At 49.4% G+C, this 16,543-nt stretch overlaps 5 protein-coding genes across 5 annotated transcripts; 3 read left to right on the top strand and 2 right to left on the bottom strand.

Moving 5' to 3' along the window:
- Window positions 1-76: 76 nt before the first annotated feature.
- Window positions 77-2,825, top strand: RGT1 (putative C6 finger domain protein; the record flags this gene model as incomplete). Its single annotated transcript, XM_041699855.1, has 6 exons — window positions 77-487; window positions 589-701; window positions 753-997; window positions 1,060-1,246; window positions 1,302-1,891; window positions 1,948-2,825. 6 exons carry the CDS (start codon window positions 77-79, stop codon window positions 2,823-2,825), a joined length of 2,424 nt encoding a protein of 807 aa, XP_041552898.1.
- A 593-nt stretch (window positions 2,826-3,418) lies between these two features.
- On the bottom strand, window positions 3,419-5,000 carry APUU_21135S (uncharacterized protein; the record flags this gene model as incomplete). Its single annotated transcript, XM_041699854.1, has 5 exons — window positions 3,419-3,822; window positions 3,904-4,197; window positions 4,251-4,530; window positions 4,577-4,714; window positions 4,779-5,000. The coding sequence occupies 5 exons, from the start codon at window positions 4,998-5,000 to the stop codon at window positions 3,419-3,421; spliced, it is 1,338 nt and encodes a 445-aa protein (XP_041552897.1).
- Window positions 5,001-5,989: 989 nt separating this feature from the next.
- RSC9 (putative chromatin remodeling complex subunit (Rsc9)) lies at window positions 5,990-8,347 on the top strand (the record flags this gene model as incomplete). Its single annotated transcript, XM_041699853.1, has 3 exons — window positions 5,990-6,023; window positions 6,091-6,420; window positions 6,492-8,347. The coding sequence occupies 3 exons, from the start codon at window positions 5,990-5,992 to the stop codon at window positions 8,345-8,347; spliced, it is 2,220 nt and encodes a 739-aa protein (XP_041552896.1).
- A 3,784-nt stretch (window positions 8,348-12,131) lies between these two features.
- Window positions 12,132-13,542, top strand: APUU_21133A (putative integral membrane protein; the record flags this gene model as incomplete). The annotated part of the gene is made up of 6 exons (XM_041699851.1): window positions 12,132-12,284; window positions 12,347-12,383; window positions 12,456-12,523; window positions 12,599-12,972; window positions 13,024-13,091; window positions 13,151-13,542. The coding sequence occupies 6 exons, from the start codon at window positions 12,132-12,134 to the stop codon at window positions 13,540-13,542; spliced, it is 1,092 nt and encodes a 363-aa protein (XP_041552895.1).
- A 641-nt stretch (window positions 13,543-14,183) lies between these two features.
- On the bottom strand, window positions 14,184-16,204 carry APUU_21132S (stromal membrane-associated protein; the record flags this gene model as incomplete). The annotated part of the gene is made up of 5 exons (XM_041699850.1): window positions 14,184-15,491; window positions 15,562-15,664; window positions 15,729-15,773; window positions 15,838-16,006; window positions 16,096-16,204. The coding sequence occupies 5 exons, from the start codon at window positions 16,202-16,204 to the stop codon at window positions 14,184-14,186; spliced, it is 1,734 nt and encodes a 577-aa protein (XP_041552894.1).
- Between the last annotated feature and the right edge of the window lie 339 nt (window positions 16,205-16,543).

Genomic DNA, 16,543 nt, shown 5'->3' with positions numbered 1-16,543 from the left:
TTCCTTCCATCATCCGGAGCCTCGCTCCCCCATCAACCACCATCTCGTACGCGCGTTTTTATCATATCTAGCTACAATGAATACACGCGAGCACTCTGATATGCCTCCGGCGCCTTCCTACCCGTCGCCCAATGCCGCGCAGATGGGTCAGGGTACCATGCAGTACTACACAAACCGTCAGTTGACGACCGACGAGCTCTTATCCGCTGAGCTTTCGCGCGAAACCTCCGGTCCTGGCATCAATGACGGTTCGAGCAACGGCGTCCACCATGGCCAGTCCATGGTGCTGGGCTCGTCGAATGCCGGTGGCGCTGACATTGGTCGTCCTTCCTCTCCGGATCAACATCAACAGCAGCACATGCTCCCATTCCCGCCGAGCCAGCAGGTTGGTGTCGACCCGAACCATGATTTAAGCTACGGAGATCAGAGCGCTAGAAGGAAGAGGACAAAGATATCGAGAGCTTGCGATGAGTGCAGGCGCAAAAAGGTATTTTGCCGAGTTTGTTGTTGTTATTTTTTTTTTCTTTGCAGAAAGTCCCTCGACGCGACATACCGTGTACCTATGATCTAACATAACTCTTTGTACAGGTCCGTTGCGATGCAAGTTCAGAATCTGGAGTCGAAACCTGTTCGAATTGTCGCCGCCTGGGCGTCGTTTGCCAGTTTAGTCGTGTTCCGATGAAGCGTGGACCGAGTAAAGGGTAAGGCATGGGTTACCACCAAGGTGATCACTGGGCTCACATGGAAATCAGATACATTAAGGAACTCGCGGAACGTTTGCATACACTCGAGAGCCAGATGCAGCCTGCAATGGTTCATCCGGACATGCCATACCAGCCTATGAACGACGCCCCGTCCCCACGAGCGTACCAGGACTTCTCATCGCCAATGGACACCGGCGGCATCGGTCGCAAGAGAACATACTCTGTATTTGATGGTCTGCCCAGTTCCTCAATCGCTCAGCCCCAATTCAATTCGCGCTCTCAGAATGTATTCGGTTAGTCTCAGCGATCGCCTTAATCACTTACCATCCCGAACTTTCACCGCTAACTTCACTAGATGCAGGCGAACATTCGACAGATCCATTCAACTCTGAAGCCGTCACCGGTTCGGCGCCAAAGCCTGGGAACCTCTTTTGGGCGACAGGTAACGATGGCGACCTTCCTGCAGGGCTGGAGATTCCCGACATTCCCAAGCATGAAGAAGACATGTCACCGTTAGGTTTGGATGAGGGAGCTCTTAATGCGTAAGTCTGACATTTCCCCTGCAATACAGTGTCCAGAGTCGCTGACCGCATATAGTTACTATGAGAAGGTTCATCCAATTCTTCCTATACTGCCAAATACAAAGGATCGACTGTTGGGGCTTCTTCATCAATGCAGTCGCGAGGTCCAGGAAATATTTCTCTACAGCTTGTATACCTTGACACGGGTCAACACTGATCGTGTGGCCAGCACTTTTGAGAGGGTTACGTCATATGACAATGCCCAAGACCTTCTCTTATACTACACTCGACAACCAGCACTGGTCCGTTCAACAGGTGTTAACTTGATATGGCTCCAGAGCACACTCCTCATGATCCTCGACTGTGACTCTCGAGGGCCCGATAACTTCGTGCTGAAGGATGGCATCCCGAAGCAGACGTTGATCCAGTCTGCAACCAAACTCGGTTCGGATTTGGCGAAGAGTGTGGGCCAGTTGAAAGCCAAACGAGCCTCGGACCCTGACGTTGACTCAGAAGCGAACCTCGTTAGGAGAAGCTGGGTATCATTGGCAATTCTAACGCGCTGGTACGCAGTCAGTGTCGCTGATCCTAGCTCACTCGGGATCCATGAAATAGGTGGCCGTGAGGATGAAAGAGTGCTTGGTTCCGTAGCAGCAGGGGTTGCTTGTATGTTCATCCACACCGATCCATTGCACACTACAATGCTAACAACTCATCTATAGCATATTCCACCTTTTTGAGCGAAGTTGTTACTCTGGCTATAGCCGAACCTAATGTCTGCCAGTCTAACACTGGCATTGGACGGGTGATTTCCGCGAATCTAGCAGGCTCACTTGAACGTCTCTCTGGGCTTGATGATTTCCAGGGAGCGCCGGAGGGCCAAGAGAATGGCTCGTCTCATAACCTCATCGAGAGCCTGCAGAATCAACTCTACTGGACCACGCGACTGTTAATCAAGCGGCACATCTTTGTATACAGCCCGTACGAAATTATATTCAGCGCCGAAGAAGTCATTAATGAACTTCACAAGGCAAGCTTGCAATCTCGTCAAACAACCCCCTTCGACCTCCACAGCTTAGCATTGGCGACAATGACTCTTTTGGAAGCTTCCGTCCTTCCAGAGTACACGAATGAATGCTGGGAAGCTTTAGGGAGGGTCGAAGATATCCTCGACCACCGCGAAAAGCGCTCGCTGGAGTCTTCAGAATTCGGCGACATCTTCCATACCGAAAGTTGGGATGCTAAGATCCGCCTCTTCCTGGAATGGAGGCGTACAAAATCCCAAGAGACTCAGCTCCATGACCCGAACCTGGGCAAGATTGGCTCTACAGCGCCTCCTGTTGTTGGCCCGAACGAGCAGCGCTCCCTCCAGCACCTTGCGGATCTTGCTGTTGGTGCCGAGGGCTCAGTGACAGTGAATGCGTCGCCCCCGCCTCCGTCTGCCATTCCATCGGGTGAGAATCATAACATAACCGCTACATCACCAAATCTCGCTTCAGCTTTGCAGCCACAGGGCCGAATAGTGGTCGATTTCACCTTATTGACAAAGGAGGGCTACCTCAATGTCTTCTCTGGTTTGATTTATCGTCGATCTCGTTAGGTTCCTTGTTTCTTTTCTTCAGTCTTCGGACAAAATCGACACTCGCGTTCCGTTTTCCACTTTCAGGCATCAGAAATGATTGTGCCTTTTCTCAAGTTCTCTAGGTGTCTCCTCCCAGGAGTTCTAGCAAACAAAAGGAAATCTCCTCTTTCCCCCCTCGCTACGGCAGGGTCAGCTTCTTGTCATGTATTCTAGCTGTTGATTTATTCGGGGTTTCGCGGGCTGTACTTAACTGCAGCATGATATTTGATCACTACGGCGAAGCACATGATTACTTTTGTCAAATTGGTGTTTAAATTACAATATATCCTCATTTAATGAACCTTTGTCTTACATATAACGCCTCGACTGAAATGAAACCCCTATAATGGCATCGAAGAAAACAAGTTGGGGTGCTGTAGTAATCATAAACGCAACGAATAAGTAATGTTTGGTACTTTATGGAATATTTTTCTCCACGTGAAGCAAGCATCAAATAGTAAAATGCAAATAAGATGACGATGAAACTGCTCATACAGTCTATATTATCCTTCCACGGGCTGCTTCTTTAGCTGGCGTGCTCATTGACACTTGAGGTTCCGAACCATTCTTATTTATTTTCCTACCGCAAACCGCGTCCAGACCCCCTCGACATCTACACAAAGTTGTAGAAAGTTGTCGTCTTCGAGATGCCCACAGATCCAGTTTTCAAGGGCTGCGGTTCGCTCCTTGGTAGAATTGGAAATGTAGTTGGCCAAGTCTGCCTGTGTGGGAAGGAGCGGCGGTTTATTTGCGACTGGGTTCTCGTGCGTAGAGAGTGTTGCTGTTATTGCTGCTGAAGTAGGTTCCTGGTTTTGGAGGTTTGAGACGGTTGCCGAAGATGCTGTTGGCGGCGGTGATGTTGTGCCGGCAGAAGATGCTTTGCCTTTTCTACTTTGGATTTTCGTTTGTTTGCCTTTTGTGGCTCGCGATCCTCCTCCTTTTCTCGAGGTTGAAGTTTTGGATGGGGTCTCCGTGGCTTTTGTGGCAAGATGATATTTTAATTAGTTTATAAGGTATACTTTAAATGATATACTTTGACTGATCGGAGAGCAATTACCGGCTTTAGATATTTCGGGAGAGGCATTATCTGGTGCGTTTGAAGCTAGCCGACTTCTTTTCGCCACCGAAGTAGAAAAAGGCAGCACTCTCTTAGGGGGTAGATCTAGGTCATGGTGGCCTGTGGGTGTGCTTGGCGGCTTGAACTCGCCTGGCTCTGGGTGAGGGCTGGCTAGAGGTGCGTCTCCTGCCGAGAACATGGGATCGAACGGTGACCCATAGCTGCTACTCAGCGTGCTGAATGCACGACTTGTGCTGCCTAGAGCTGTAGAGCTTGAAGATGAGGATGGCACGGCTGTGTCTACAGTGTTAATATTCCCTCGTCGATCTGAGGGCTTGAATAGATACCTTGTGGAGCGTCGGTGAAGACGCTAGAGGAAGAGGTTGGCCTGTAGGATGGAAAAATACTTGCACTTGAAGTGGGCGTTCTAGTTATGGTTGACTGGTCACTTTGTAGGCCTAAGCTAGTGTTGATGCGCCCCAGGGTTGAAAGTGATGAAACCGGCCTGCTCATCGGCCGGACAGAACTGACATTCGATTCAGAGAAAGGGCAATTGATTTCGCTTAGGATCGCTAGCGCTGAGTAGAAGTCTCGGTCAGAGGAAAACTTGATTTGAAAGCGCCGCACCTGGAAGCTGTTAGTGATAGATTGTTTCTCTCTTGGTTGGACTCACGAATCCGGGACTTTGGGGATATTTGACAGCGAGACAAGGAAGTTTCACGACCACCGCAAAACTTGGTTTTGAGTTATCTTTCATCGAGCGAGTCTGGTCTTCGAAATCCTTCATGAGGTCTGTTATAGCTACTTGTTCCTGTTGACAAAGTGTAAGCTTATGACTAGGTATTTCAGAAAAAGTTGTTAGCCAATCCACTTACCAATGTCTCCTGGTTATTACGAACACTGAACAGTACTTTTTTAGACGAGAAAATTACATATTTCTCAAAGTCTCCGATGATATCGCCATTCCCGAAGACATGACTCCAAGTAATTGGCCCTCTATGATTGATAGAGGTGGTGGCATATGAGAACTTGGCAAGTTGGAAACGAGCCAGTGTCGCATGCCCTGGAGTTTGCTGAGACTGGGAAGAGTGATACATCGGTAAGATAAAAAGCAACCATGCCACATGTGAAGCTATATGGGACAAAGCTAGCACATTGAATGATGCTTAAAGACGGCAGGTTTTATCGTGGGTTGATGGTGTTTGCTCTAATCGAATCCGTCCAAGTTGGCAGGTGACCTCAGCGCATTGGGTGCACGTTCCCGCCATTATTGCAGGTATACGACTTTTCGAGTGCGTTTCATCTTCGATGTTTTATTAACAAATCGCCAATTGATTTTATGGACCATACCCTGACAATTGCCATTTCCCCTCATACTTCGTATCTGTTACCTGTTGAAGTTAGATTATGCCTTGATGCCTCAGGCGCTGACAAGCAAACGGAGCAAACCCGGAAGTGAAGATAATCCGGGGACGCGCCTGAGGCCAGGCCTGGAAGCAGCGCGGACTTTTTGCCTGGAAGACGCCAGGACCAATCGATCGCAGGATCAAGCTGGTTGCCCGCAACCAAAGAATTGTCCTCCGTCCAAGCTGCTCTTGTCGCTAACGAGCCTTGTTATTTTGCGCCCGTGACCACCCTTGAATTCCCGCGTGCTTTGTCCTCTCCGGCTACTGTGACCGGAATCGCAACCTGGTCCTTGCCTCGCGATAGCTCAGAACCGCGCCGAGCTCGTTGATTATTTGCGGCCGACTTCATCGCCTCTAGCATTCACATCATCGCTATCGAGACGACACACGAGAAAGACCCCGATCGGGATCTCGAAGTACGGCGGAATAGGCGGGACAACGAAATTGCCAGGTTGCTCGTACGCGTGCAATTGAAGGGCGATCAGCAACCACCCAGCCCTAAGGCCGAGAACTGCGTACAGTTTGTCGAAGAGGGTTTCGCGGTGCAACGAACGGGGACGTTTCTTTTGATCGTATCCAGTGTTCCGAATCGACGCGACAAGGAGGAGGTGATTACCGCAAAATTGAATTTACGCAGCTCACAGTTGTGAAATCGTGAAGGGTGCTAGATTGAGCTCAAAATGAGTGCTCAAACTCCTCGTACCTCCCTACGACGTAAGCAATACACTCTCAAGTCTTCCTGTATACGTTTCACTTGCTAACGGCATGTTTCTTTTTGTAGAGGGTCTGCGACAAGCCCCCAAGGTTAACCAACCCTTCATCCCTGACACCGCGCCAGTACGCCGCTCACAAATGCATGGAAACCAATCTCCACAACCAACAACCATGTCCTTTACACATTCGATGTCTCCTGCGAATCCAGACAGCCCTCATATTTCGAGCGAAAATTGGGAGGGGAAAGAGTATAGAGTCCCCATGTCCACGCGCGATGTGTGGACTCCTGGAAACCGACCAAGTTTATTCAGCGGGTCTCTGGAAAGGGCCAAGGCAGCGCGACAGGCGGACTTCTATGATCCTTATTTCCCTCTTAGATTTATCGAAGTCCCAAAGTGTATGTGGATTGATGGGCTTGTCCTTTTATACCCCCGAGTTCTCTCGACAGACGGCTAACACATAGAATAGCGGACCATATCTACAAACGTGCTCACTATGGCTTACAATCAGGAATTCCGGACGAAGTCGATTTTGCCCTATATCATCTTGTTCAAATATCGAACCAGCGAGGGGATAAATTCAAATTTGAGGGCTTTCCTTTGCTTGCGGAGAACTTGATGGAAAAAGCCATCGAGATCTCAGTCCTCTGCACTGGAGTCAAATGGGAACTTCAGTATGATTTTCGGCAAGACACAGATCGCGTTAATGTCCTCAACGCACTACATGGCACTCGCGACGTTCTAGACAGGATCAAAAAGATTCCAGTTACAATACCTGATGACTCATTGGAGACGTATGAATTCAATCATCGCCTCCGAAATGTCAAAGAAGCGACCCTCATCCTCAGAAACATGGTCCTTCTAAAAGACAATGCACTATACATCACGAGCTCCGCCCTCGGGCTGTTAAGAGACTTCCTAGTGGTCATGATTAACATTCCAGATCAGCCACGGCTGAACGAACTCAAGAACGACGCTCTTGATATAGCGGAGGAAGTGACCAAGCTCATGAGAACTGACCCCGAGGACCCCCTGTGGATATCGTTGCTTAACTGCCTCGATTCTCCCGACCGAGCCCATGTCGTTCGTGCGCTTTGGGCCCTGACACATTTCTCTACCGAGTTAGATGATTCAGAAGCAAATCGCGCAATGGAAAGTATACCGAGAGAGTCCTTACAGCAGTTGTACTTACTCACATTGATGGACATGGACAAGGATGTTCTGAGTGGTGCACTTGACTTCTGGTATCAATACACCCTTTCCCGTGAGAACATCGAGACTATGATGGACGTCTTCAACTTCCGGACTATATTTATCCCCCGAATGATTGCACTATTAACGCACGAGGGACGGCCGAGCAAGAGAGAAACGGTCCTGCAGGAGGAGAAGGTGGCACCACCCCCAGCCGAAATCCCACGCGTTCCTCCAGAACTACTGAAAGATCTGATGGAACTGTCTGAGCCAGAGCGTAGCTCACGTTGGCTGCGCTGCTGTTTCGTTGAGGACGCGGAGTGCGAGATTACGCAGATAGCGCTCTGGCAGGCGTACCAAAGCCGCTTTGCTGACCCTCGGGTTCCTGGCGGTGGCGTTCTCCCTGCCGCAGAGTTCATCAAAAATGTCAGCACTACATTTACGAATGCTCAAGCGCAGGTAATCAATGGGCCTGGTTCATCAACGAGGTTCATAATTAAAGGAATCCGACCTTTGGAAAGTGCATATACATTCCAAGGATTCCCTTACATCTATTGCAAATGGCAAGATAATACAAAACCCGCGAAGACATGCCAACGCGCGTTCACCTCGCCGATCGACCTTCGCAACCATGTCTTCTTGGACCATATGGACTTGAAGCCAACCGAAACACCCCAGCAGTATAACCTGGACAATGCTGAAACGCCGGTTCACACTTGTTTGTGGGATAACTGCACCAAATTCCGCTCTTCTGGCCCCAGCACAAACACTGCTATGGTCGCAGGCCATGTCTCTTCTCATCTTCCTGAGGACCGGCCTGCAGACACCGAAGCTCCCAGCTCTAAGCGCGCTGTGCTCCAGGAACGCATTGTGCGGAAGTGGTTCTACATGGATACACCTGTCAGTGAGCGTGGAGAGCCTGTTGGTGTCGCATACAAGGCTGCTCTTGTAATGCGCAACCTGGCACGTAATCTACCTAATGGTATTGCCCCAGGCTTCAACGGGCTTTCTTGGAAGAAGGTTTCTTTCCTCAGCCACCGTCCCAAGATCATTGAAGTATGGGACCGCAACAGGTCGCTGCGTAAGGAACTTACCGAATTGATCATGATCTTAGAGAAGGAGGAATACTATTGAAGGGAACCACCCGCCCCTACATAAAGCTAACATCAAAGCTCCTTTTTTTTTCTCTCACTTTTGCCATATTCTGTACAAATACCCTGGATTCTTACCATTATCTCTATAATTGCTGACACGGATCCCTCAACATTTCAAAAAGAACTTAGTGAGTTTTGTTTGCCGTTGTTTTCACCTCGATTATTGCTATAGCTATGTGGCGTCTGGGCAAAGGGGGTAGAATGGGGCTCGGCTTACTGGTTAATTGCGACTTTTACTTATCCCTTTGTAACTCGTGTCGCAGTCTTGTTTTCGTTATTGACAGATGTACGGAGCATCGTAGGGGACATATCAATTTCAGTTGACAACCTCGAGACTGTATCCACCGTAGCTTATTGATCGAAAGAGTTCATTTATACGTTATTTGAACCTCCAGAAGCTAGCCACCAATAGTTGATAGCTACTAATTGCAATTACTGGTTGAGTCAACAATAAAACGGGATCTCAGTGATTTAGTGTAGTGATTTCTCGTATGTGGCTGAAGCGATTGAATTTTACCACCGAACTGTGGAGAGCGAAAAATCATGATATGGAGTCAGCGGACAGGGAGGAAAGGAGCCTGCAGGTCCTTGGAAACAGCGTGAATGATAATAGTAATAATAATAAGAACAATAAAAACAATGGTGTTCGTCCAAATCTCAACTCTTGAAGGGGATTGACAGCACCGCGGTTTCACCAGTTTAGTGTATCGACCGTAAAATTTAGTGCAACGCTAATTGACATAGCATGACAGCTATTTAAAATCGACTTTGTCGGTTCGTCGACTTCTCCCTCTTTTGCCTCTTTAGGGACCTCGCCCGATGGTTTGATCGTCGTAGATTCCGAATCTTTGGAACGCTGAGCACGAGGCGTATTTAGCCCCGACCCCGGGCCGCTCTGACTGAAGAGTCGAAGTCTCGAAGAGCATACTCCGTTGGTCCGTGGTGATGAATTACTGATCTTCGTTGGGTAGGGACTAATTAGGGCATATTGGCAATAATCTCCCTCGTATTCTGTGTTGCACGTGTCGGACGCAAAAAGTTTCCACGGCGCCGACTCAGGTTGAGACTTGAGAGGAATGGGCCCTGGCAGCTTGTGTCTTGTAAGTTGAGTCTGTGAGTCTTGGCTCATCCATCCGTGATGAGTTGAAGTGCAGGCCCTAGGAAAACTGGAAGTGTACCCTCACTCTCAGGTTCCTCACAGGGCGGGATTAGCCATCATGTTCCTTGGTGGACGATCGCTCGATCACGCTAGGTCGATGCGAATGGCGATTGAGCGATCTTCTTTGACTCGTGGAGACTGGAGACCGAGTTTTCGCCGATAAAAGGCCTAGACAACTCATCCATAGTGGCCTTTTGATAGATTTGAAATTGTTATCCGTAGAACCGTGCGGATAGCAATGATGGGAGGAGGATTAGAAAACACGAAGAAGTGTAGGAGTTTGAGACTCGAGTGAGGGGTGAAACAGCGATGCCTCGGAAATCAGGAAGCACTGAACCAGGGACGCGATCCACGCTCGCTTCAACGCTCTTGTTCCTTGAGCGTCACTCAGCTCACTCTCACTCTCAATTCCCCTCCACTTTCAGTCCCGCTAGTTCCTGCCTCCCAGCATTCCACATCCAAAACTACGTACCTAAAAGAGTTCTAAATCTTGCCAGCACACGTGCAGACTGCAGAGTCTCTGCATTAGTGCTACCGCAATCGGATCGCCCCATCTGACACAGCAAATAATCGAACAGTCGGTGAATAACGACAACCATGGTTCGTGCCAGTTTCAGGGGTTCAAAGCCTCCGACACCCGCCGTTCGCCCTGAGGCCTCGGAGAGCACCTGCCTGCATAATGGAGACTGTGGACTGTGGACTGGCGGAGTGCAGAATTGGACGTATTCATGCCCTCGGAGAGATCGGCGCCGCTAAACCATGCGGAACATTAGGATTCTTCTTTATCGCGTTTCCCATTTCCATCAAAGGCTCCAGCCGCCCGTGTACGTCAATCCGATCCCGGCCTCCCAATTGCAGGTCTTAGGTGGGTGGCGTTTTTCTTAGTGTCATATCCTTATCCGACAACGAGGCTAACGGCGACGCGATCAACTGAATCAGGAAACATTCCGAGCCGTACCCGCCAATTCGGGCTGAAGCGCGCTAGTTAATTGTTCATCAGAATCTTATTCATCCTGTTACGCGGAAGATTCGACGTGATCCTTTCAGAGACCGCCGGCGTTTTGAGTACGACCTTAATGTGCCTGCCCTGTACAACCCTTCCAGACTGGGGAATCAGCATGCAGGCCACTTCAGACCGCTTCATTCAACTGCCATATCTGCAGGGCCATGGTTGAGAATACATTAGTGCGGATGCCTAACTGCCTATTGAGTGAAGAACCTCGTGTGGCGCTCATGGTTCCACTAATATGAACGCATGTGGATATGAATTCGACAGCTTCTCTAATCTCTTCAAGCTCTGAGTGGCTCAAGGCTGTACCTGAAAGCTGATTTGGCCCTTGAAGCCTGTCAATCAAAATTTTCCCACCGACATTTTCGCAGATGTGTCTCAGATTTCGTGGAAGAGATACTGAAGTCCGTGCCTGTCTGCCCCTTGCCTTAAAGTTCAAGCTGTCAGCGATCCTCATATCCTGAATCCGGATCCCAACGGGGATTTAGTGGAGTATTATACATGCTCTTAATCCATCCATGCTGCGTTTAGGTTTTCAAGAACCCAGGGAACAACACACGTCAAATATTTGCTTCGGTAAACCAGGCTGCACGCCGTTCCTCGCATGCAACTTCAAATCAAAAAGTCAATCCTCGCATGCCGGCACCTGTCAGACAGGATGCTCTGATAAGGCGAAACAAAAACTCTCCTGACTCGAGTGAATTATCACTAATATTCAGAGATGAGGCAAATCGTCATGCCATTTAGGCATGTCACTTATTATTCGCTCCTAACTTCTTAGTTTAGTTGGCTGCCCCGCTTTTTCCATTTGCAGTATGGACATCTGGAGTCTGAAGTTAGGACTGAACTCGCCCCTGGACATGTAGCTCCACTCTAGCACAGAATGGCCCAGGATGGGCTCGCCACTACGTACTCCGTATGAAATGATGAGACCAAAAGGCAGACCCTGCTTGACCCCAGTGGCGGGCAAACATGGGAGTATCCATAATCCGGAAAGACACGGCAACAGTCGAAAATGGTATCTTCCTGACTCTGCCAATGGAACTCTTGACGTGAGAGCGTAGCTCCATAAGCACGGCTTCCCACGAGCAGAAGCCCGCATACGATATGTCGAATTTTGGATTCACGTGGGCGTTTTGGGCTGAAATGGGGAACAATCAATGATGCGATAAGCGCCTGACTATGACAATTGGATCGTGAACCGGCGGCATGAAGAAGGATTCTGCTAGTCTTCGCGGTCAGTTCGAGACTCGTGGGCGAACTGATTCTTGACTTGGGCGATCTCCAGTACTCTGACCATGTGGCTATCACTAGCCTATTCTTTCTGGTCCGTCCATATCTAGCCTCTTATTTGTATTATTTTAGTGTCTCCCCCCGTTCCCCCCTCTCTGTCGTTGAACAATCATTATTTATGATTCTCACGCTCATTTCAACCAACAGAGATTGACAGCAATGAAACCTACTTGACCTAGCTCTCCTGACACAACAGGCTGTACAAATTATTCTTCGCGCCTGTCTGACCTTTAACTTCAACCTTATATCACCCTTGTCTCCTGTATTGGCCTACCCAAGCTTGCAGGAACACTGGGCAGCACAATGGCCATCGGAGTACCTCGTGGTCGACATGCATTGGCAGTCAGTGCCGTCTTCACCTCTCTGGCCACCGTGCTCACAATAGTACGCATCTATACTAGAGCATTTATGGTGAAACAGATGGGAGGAGATGACTGGACAATTATCATATCTCTCGTGCGTTACTAACCTAGCCTATCCAAGTGCGCCGGAGCCGGTGGCGTTAACCTTGTATACAGGCTTTCAGTTGGGCCTTTTTTGGTCTCTTCGTTGGAGGTTTGTTCCTACCCCATAACTCGAGTAAACCTACATTCTATCTGATAGCTAACTGTTGGCTCCCCGCTGCAGAGACTGCCTATCTTATGGGTGAACATTTTGTACAAATTCCGCCGGAAACATTGACAAAGCAAATGATCGTACGTGGCCCCGTGGAAAAAGGGTTGGAGGTCTGTCTTATTGTTATTTCATACTAATCTTGTTTTCTCATCCAGTGCTTTTGGGCCTCAGTCCCCATTTACCAAGCCAGCCTCATCACCACGAAAGCATCAATTCTTTTACAGTACAAACGTGTCTTCTCTACCCCTCGCATGCGCTTGACGTGCTACTGCTTAATCGGATTTCTCGGCATATGGGGGACATGGACATTTGTCAGCGCATGGCTCAACTGTATCCCAGTCGCAAAGTTCTGGAACGACAGCCTTGATGGCCACTGTTTGAACAAGAAGGCCTTATGGTTCTCTAATTCCGGAATCCATATCTTCACCGACATCGTCCTTTTGGTATTCCCCATGCCGGTGCTCAGGAGTCTTCAACTACCTCGACGACAGAAGGTTGCTCTCATGGGAGTTTTCGCCCTTGGTGCTTTGTATGTAGCTATCCTCACTGTGGGATCTACAGTCACTAACGAGCTCTACAGTGTCCTTGTTACCAGTATTCTTCGCCTACAAAGTCTTCTGGTTATCTCAGACTCAAAGGATCCAACATGTGAGTCCAATCTTGCTATCCTGTGAACAATCGAAGACGAAGAGGCTAACAGCTCGCAGACGACAACCCAGGTGCAGCCACTTGGTCTGCAATCGAATGTAATGTCGCCATCATTTGCGCCTGTCTCCCTGCAACCCGCGCGCTCATTTCCAAACTTATACCCCGAATCTTCTCCACCGGTAAAAGCAAGAACACCACAAACCCCTATCTCAACCAAGGCACCCGCAGTCGAAACACGAATCTCCCCGGCTTCCAGGCGTCCGTTGCAGCAGGAAGCAGGAACGACCCGACAGAATATCATATGAGTACGTTCGGCAAACGTATCGAATCCGACGAAGCTCTTTCCTCCTCCCCGCCGACTGAAATCAAGGTCACTACAAAGATCTCGCAAGAATCAGTGTTACATCAACCAGATGATTGTTCAAGTCTAAGAGGCTTGATTAAGGACTAAATCCTTTTACATTCTTTCTCTCTTTCTTTTTTTCCATCTCTCCTTTTTAAGCGATAGGAAAACGGCTCCCTTTTTACCTTGCTTCGGGTTCCGATATCCTTTGCCTTGGTCTCTTTTGGTCTTATATACTTCTGCTTAACTTGGTTAACCCTTTTTATTATACCCCCTCTACAAAACCTACCCTACCTTCGGTCTTCTTTTCCTGTTTTATATGTATATGTCTACGACGGCATGAACGGAGGAATGGGTGGCAATTTTTTTTTTTTTTAATACAGTCTATGTGATGATATACCAATGGAGGATTTTAGCGGTAAAGTGGTCTGTCAATAATATATTGAGCTCAACTCATGATAAGAAAAGAGTTATGATATGGAGTTGAAATCAATGGCAGCATTCGAATACAACATGAATAGTCCCCGCAGGGCTAGCATCATTAAAGATATGCGTTCGAATTGCGAGCTAGCGCTAGATTCTAGAAGACATGAAGGTCCACATTATGTACAAATTTCGTGGGTGAATATCAACTAGTTTTAAAAAACACAGCGGAGAAATCAAGAAGAAGAAAAAAAGCAAAGAGTAGATATGCAATCATGGCCGATTTGAATAAGAAAGACAAAAGAGTAAATAACTAAAGATCTATCTTACTCCCAGACATTAGAAAACAGGTCATCAGATCCTCCAAACCCGCCTGCCGGTTTAGGTGGAGCTGCTGTACTCGTTGTAGAAGATACGGGGGCCGCACTGGCCCAGCCACCAAAGTCTTCATCCTCCGTGACAGAGGGCGCGGGTGGTTTGGATGCAGTTGGGGAGGCGCCCCAGCCAGAACCGACGTCGTTGGCTGTCAGCGTGTCGGGGAGTTTCATCATAGAGGAGGGCTGGGAGGGAGCCGGGGCGGCGGCGGGTTCTGGTTCTGGGGTGCTCCAAGCGTTCGAGCCCCATGGGTCGATAGCGGCCGGGTTGAGACTGGGAATGGAAGTCGTCGTGCTTACTGGCTTGGGCGGGTCTGCTGGCTTGGGCGCCGGGTTGCTGAGATTAAATGCAGAGCTTAGATCCGGTTGAGGGGCTGTAACTGGTGGTGGGGATTGCACTGGGGGTGGGGAGGTGGTGGTTGTAGAGATCGGGGGAGAGGATAGTCCAAATAGGTCGTTAGACAGAGATGACGAGGGCGGGTTTGGCTTGGGCGCCGGCGGCGGGGATTGGAAACTGGAAAATCCGCCGAAGTCGTGGCTGTTGGACGAAACCGAGGGAGTACGGGATTGCGGTTTAGCAGGAGGGATAGTAGGAGATGTAAGACTGTCAAACAAGCCACCGCCAGTGCTTCCAGTTGAAGGTGTGGGCGAGGTCACCTTGGGCGCCGCAGGAGACGACTTAGCGTTGCCAAAGTTCGTCAGACCTGCGAAAGGTGACGGCTTCTCTGCAGGCTTTTGGGCTAGAGAAGAGGTGCTTGGGAAGCTCAACCCGCTGAACGCATCGGTCAAACCGCCCATGTTGGACGACGACGTGGATGGTGGGGGCGGGGAAGCTAGCTCCCCAAACGAAGGCGTACGTTCATGCTGCGCCGGGGCAGGCGGAGGCTTGGAATAAAGAGATAGGATAGACTGTTTAAGGTCTGGCCTAGACATCCTAGCCCCTGGCGTGGACGCGACGCTGGCAGGGCGACTATCCACTGCTGGCTGTGTACTGCCGAAGAAATCGAGGCCGAGCAGGGAGTCTCCGGGCCGTGTCGGTTTCGGGGCAGCCTGTGTTGGAACAGCCTGTGGCTGCTTGGGGGGAGCTCGAATCGAGGGCTCAGTAGTGCTAGGCCGAACCGGAGGAGCAACGTCGTCATCGGCAAAGAGATCAATCGAAGGCTGTGGGCGGCGATGTTGCACTGGCGGTTGGCTGGTGGCTGCCACTCTTTGCGAAGCGGAGCGCTCAATCTTTGCTTTCTCCTGAACGACAGCCAGCGGCTGAATGCACAAATTAGTCAATTTCTGAAACATCCATCAAGAATCAAGAGCGAAGCTTGTGGTAACTCACAACATCGTCGTCGCCAACATCCAATGTTGCGGGGTTGGGCATTTGGCCATCCATAACCCAACGCTTGGATTCATATTTAGTTCTAATGAAATTCTCTATTTTCCTGTTTAGAGATCCCTTCATTAATCAAAAGTTCAAGGATAACCAGGTGTATCAGTGCTACTCACGCTTCAGATGGAACATGGCCGGGCGCCAGTTTTGCTTCCCAATATCTACCCAGATACGTTAGTCCACCATGCATCTCCCCAAAAAACCAAATTCCGCGGGGATTCTAACTTATTGGCTCTGGCATTGCCCCAACTCACTACACTTTGGAGTTGCTCGTCGGTCCACGCATCAAGATCTACCGATTTCACTCTGCTGATATGGGTGCCCATACCCCTGTGTATGCCCGAGCAACGAATGCAAATGAATATTCCGAGGTTCCAGGACGCCCATCGCGGGTCTAAAGCCAAAGCCTGTCAATAATTTTCCGAAGTATAAACCGGCGCTGGGGTAGGTCGGTAGGTCACTCAAAGCGCAGGGCGCACTCACGTTTATTGCGTTTGCAATCGGCGCATGTCTTGTTGGAATCGAGTTTCAAGAGAGATTTGATAGTTTGCTGATTCTGAGCCGCCTGGGCGGGGTTGGGACGGCGAGACATAACCGGTCAAAATGGCACGAGTTGCTGTAATGACTGGAGGAAGATTGCGAGATCCGAGGGAGGAGGAAAGGGAGGGGGAGAGGAAGTGTTCGATAATAATGGAGCAACCTGGAGATTATTCACAAGTGGCGGTTCGGATGCGGTGTCGGATGCTTGTGCCTCAGGCAGAAATGTGGCACCGATAGGGCGGCCAACACGTGACGTGGACCCTTTATTGTGTACGAGTTCCTTGTTCCTATCACTCCTTTTGGTAGCTATTTATATAACCATTTACGGCACATATTGCATAAAAACTGCCCCAACTGTTGCACCAAGAATAGCTTTGCTAAATATCCACTA

The sequence above is a fragment of the Aspergillus puulaauensis genome, chromosome 2 (assembly GCF_016861865.1).
Source record: "Aspergillus puulaauensis MK2 DNA, chromosome 2, nearly complete sequence".
NCBI classification, from domain to species: Eukaryota; Fungi; Ascomycota; class Eurotiomycetes; order Eurotiales; family Aspergillaceae; genus Aspergillus; species Aspergillus puulaauensis.
Note: the sequence above shows the minus strand (reverse complement) of the source record. Positions and strands in the feature narration are given on the sequence as shown.